General features: G+C 49.7%; 1 protein-coding gene across 1 annotated transcript; it reads right to left on the reverse strand.

The window, feature by feature from the left end:
* Nucleotides 1-3202: 3202 nt before the first annotated feature.
* LOC124659318 (protein NEGATIVE REGULATOR OF RESISTANCE-like) lies at nt 3203-3982 on the reverse strand. Its single transcript, XM_047197229.1, has one exon. It carries the CDS (start codon nt 3915-3917, stop codon nt 3495-3497), a length of 423 nt encoding a protein of 140 aa, XP_047053185.1. The 5' UTR covers nt 3918-3982; the 3' UTR covers nt 3203-3494.
* Nucleotides 3983-4283: the final 301 nt, after the last annotated feature.

Here is a 4283-nt window from a genome sequence, read left to right on the forward strand (position 1 = left end):
AAAATAGGAATTTACGTGAAATTTCCTTCCACGGTTGATCTTCCGAAATATTGCGTTCGACGGTGCTTTTTCCGGAAGAATCTCGGCTCCGGTGCTTGATCCTCCAATGATGATGAAACATGCAAAATAGATGAAATAACATAAGTATTGTGTCCCAATATGAAATATATCAATAAATAACAGCAAATTATGATACAAAATAGTGATGCAAATTGGACGTATCACCCTCCGCCTTTGCCATGAGCAGCGCCCGGCGCGGCCAGGCTACTACGCCTCCGACTCCACCTTCCCCGGTCGAGAGCTCCGACGAGGAGTTAGAGGACGACGAAAGCCCGGACAACGTCCTCGACGCATCCATGGACGCGAAGTTCATGGCTGATGCGGAGCAGGAAGCAGAGGAGGAGCAGGCGGCCCACGCGGCGTTCGATGCCGAGATGGAACGCCGCAGGGAGGCGGCCGCCGCAGAGGACGACTCCTCCGACATCGATTGGTCCTCTGATGACCTAATGAGCCTACCCCGGAGGAGAAGTCAACTCTTTCGGGATGCTCAAGAAGACCGAGGATGCTGCGAACGAGGCGCTGCGGCAGCGCCTGTAAGAGGACGTGGCGGCTCACCGAGCTCTAGCGGCCGCAAGGTGGGCGACGGAGAAGCAGAGGAGGGAGGGACGCAACAACGGGACCGTGCCGTCGGGTAGCAAGTAGCCTAGGGCTTGCTTCTGCTGAGTTTGTAGTATATTTATGATTTTTTACTTGCTGAATAAAAAATAAAAAATAGATCGGTCCGTTGGAAGCACACCTAAATGCAAATGAACTCGCGGTTAAAATCGACCCGGTATAGGTCGTCGTCCGGTTGAAGATGCCCTTATAAATTTGTAGCATCAGACGCAGCGGCCGGCCGCAGCTGGAATGGTCCGTCCGTCGACCTGGTCACGCCCGCACCGCACGTCTGGATATTCCTCTACAGTCTACACGATCCCGGCATGCGTGACGTCGCGTGCTGGCGTAGGCGCCGACGCACGCACCGACGCGGACGGCCCCACCACCACGTCCATGTCCATGTGCGCCGCGAAGACTTCACCTCCTCCTCCTCCGCAGTCAAGTCTCCCTAGCAAGATGCAGTGTCTCTTTCTTTATGTATGCTGATTACGCAGTTTCGTCGTGGACCGCGTGCGTGCGTGCGGTGCGGTGGACGGATGCAGCCATGCCGGATCGCAGCTGGCCATGGCCACGGGCGAACGCGTCAACTTGCGCCTCGATCGGAGAGACGGAGACGGAGACGACGACGACGACGGGCTCTGCATATAGTCAACAAAACAAGCTCGGCATCCACCCATAACTTCGCTAGCTGACGATTACCTCTAACCGCGAGATGACGCCACATCTGTTAGTTCGGCCAAGGAAATTTTCCCTGTAATGAACTTACAAATCTCTTGTTTAGCTACCCAAGATATATGCATGTTTACTACTTTGACTTGACTCTGGCACCGCTGCAAAGTCTTGGTCTAGACATGCTACGCCCTACTGCTATAACATCTTCTATAATGGACAAGTGCTCCGTCAACTTGTCGCTGGTTTATTTATCCTCCCTTCTAAAACAACAAAAAAAAAAAAGGAACTAGCGGGAAAGAGGAGGCGATCCAGATAAACCAGTCTAGGGTTTTGTTCCCTCGTCGGCAACGCTGCTAGTCAGCCCGCCTTAAGTGACTTGGGTCTTGGAGATGTGCGGGAGGTTTTAGTTCTCCGTTTTAGGTTTTTTAGTGTGTTCTTTAGGATGGTGAGACGGTTGCCCTATCTCGGTTCTAGTGGTGGCCTAGCCGATCTCCTAGGATCTAGTCAGTGTTCATGTTAGTTGGTGTGGTTGCAAGTGTGGCTCTTCTAATCCACACGGTTCCCGTTCTTGGCGATAGTTGTTGCTCTAGTCCGTTGAGGCTTTAACACGATAATTTCTCGTATGTCAACTACATATAGCGCTACTAAAATGTATATAGCTACGATTTAGTGCGTAGCTATATTTAAATTTGAATACATTTTAGACAAGTTTCATGGCATGGAGGAAATATAACAAGTTAAAAGTTTTCTTTGGTATAACCGGAAAAGCAGCTCACTGATCACTGAATTTTAGTACTTCGTCCACGTACGGAACAATGGAAAAAAGCTAGTACTAGGCGGAATACATTCTGACGTAGCTAGCCGGAATAGTAGCAAGATGCTGCCCGACGGACGGTCGGGAACGAAAGTTGCAGCACGGGGCCGATCTTTTTCTACTCTACTGTTGCTAGACTAGATCACTAGGCTGTATCTATCCATCTATCACGGCCATTCACTGGACGTACGAATAAAGCAGAGTTGTCCTAGACAAGGCAAATAGGCCGGGAGTGGTTGGATCGTGGTTTGTGACGCAGTCGAAATGTGATTACACACAGTCGGGAGATCAAACAAAAGAAAAGATATGCACTACTGCACTAGCATGCAATCTTTTTTGGGCGACAGCAAACGGAAAGTGTTTTTTTTTTTGCTCTCGAGTGTTCTCTTCATATTGAAAAAAATAAAAAATATTGCAAGTCTTAAAAAATCTGAATATAGTTCTGCACTTTCTCAACAATAAATAAGTATGCCAAATCTCAACCCGGTTTTTTTTTTATTAGGGGATAGACAAAATCAGATATTTATATAGACTTGAAAATCTAGGTACTAAACTTTTATCATTTTTGTGTAGCTCAAAATACAAAGTATTTGAATTTTATATTTTGAAAATTTATGGGATACAACATTGCCTATATCCAGATTTTTTAAAAAACATTTTTTTAAAAAACTTATGAGTATGATTTTTTATAGAAAAAATAGGATCATTAGAGCTCTTGTGCACCAAATTTCTACTGGACGGTAAACTATTCGCGGATTTATCATGTGGCGCTCAATATAAAATAATACAAGGTGTAGATGATTTTTGTCTTTTTATGCGGGGATAGACTATCAGGAAAATTTCAGTACAATGAATATTTTCTGCGCCGGATTAACTTAGCACTGAATTTTTCACTGTGATCGATCCTTTAATAGATCTCCTCATATTTTCTAAAGATTACAAGAGTAGGGCTACTAACTAATACCAGCAGTGTGCTACTAATAAACCTTCCATTGCTCGAGTACATTATTCAACAGAGAAGTAAACATTCTTGTCAACAACGAAAATCGAATACCGACAAGTATTACTGAACAACCTCAGTACCACCAGTATAGTAGCGCCAGGAGTCACTGTAAATAACGAAGTAAACATAGTAACCGTACAGTAATCAACACCCCATGTGTTGCTTGGTGGCCGATGCAGTAGCAGCGATGATTAATCAAAATCAATCAGTGGACTCTGCTTGCAAGCCGCCGGGCGTCTGCTAGTAGTGCTAGTAGTAGTTCGCACGTACCGAGGGTGAGTAAACGATCAAGCTACTGCAGTAATTACCGGATCATCGTCATCATCAGTAAGAACCGGCCGCGCGGCTCTAGGCGGCGACGCGCTCCGGTCGCGGCGTAGTCGGCGCCTCGGGCTCCGGCTCGGCGTTCAGGTCGAGGAAAACGCCGGCTGGCCGCCGCGGCGGCGTGCCGTTCTCGGCGACGCGCTCGTCCACTGGTGGCCGCGGCGGCTGCTGCTGCTGCGACGGTGGAGCCGCCGGGGGAGCAGCTGGCGCGAAGTCCTCCCAGGAGAAGCTGGGTCGCCACGCCGGCGCGCGCACGGGGCCAGCTGCTGCCCCTGCTGCGCCGCCGCCGCCGCGGGAGACGAAGCGGCGGGTGGCGTCCCGCATGCGGCGCAGGATGGCGTAGAACTCCTCCACCTCCGCGTCGGACACCTCCTCGACGGCGGCCGTCGCGGCGGCGATGTCGGCGGCCGGCCGCTTGCGCTTGGCCGCGGCGGTGGGCGCGTCCATGGTGCTTGTCTGGTGGGTGGGGTGGGTGCGTTGCGTCTTCAGGAGTGTTTCGGTCTTTCGGAAGCAAGAGCGCGGAAAAGGCTTCGGTTTTATGGCGGAACCAAAAGGAAGGGCCGGCCAGTGCCCACCGAGAGCGAACGCAAAAAAGCTAGCCCTCTTTTCTTTACGACGGGACGGCGACTAACTACGGTCTCACAAAATACTTTGCCACGCGCCCACGCACCAGAGTTTCGGTGTTCACTGCAACCGCGAACATCCTTAAATCTCGAATTATATGATAGTAAAAAATACGGTGTTCACACTCAAAGTATTCGTCTGTCGTGGTCACCTTATATGGTTATACGCGATTTACCGTCACCGAATACG

The sequence above is a fragment of the Lolium rigidum genome, chromosome 6 (assembly GCF_022539505.1).
Source record: "Lolium rigidum isolate FL_2022 chromosome 6, APGP_CSIRO_Lrig_0.1, whole genome shotgun sequence".
NCBI lineage: Eukaryota > Viridiplantae > Streptophyta > Magnoliopsida > Poales > Poaceae > Lolium > Lolium rigidum.

What these genes read in the sequence shown, in the direction of transcription:
- LOC124659318 (XM_047197229.1), bottom strand. Translation starts at nt 3,917, where the DNA reads ATGGACGCGCCCACCGCCGCGGCCAAGCGCAAGCGGCCGGCCGCCGAC.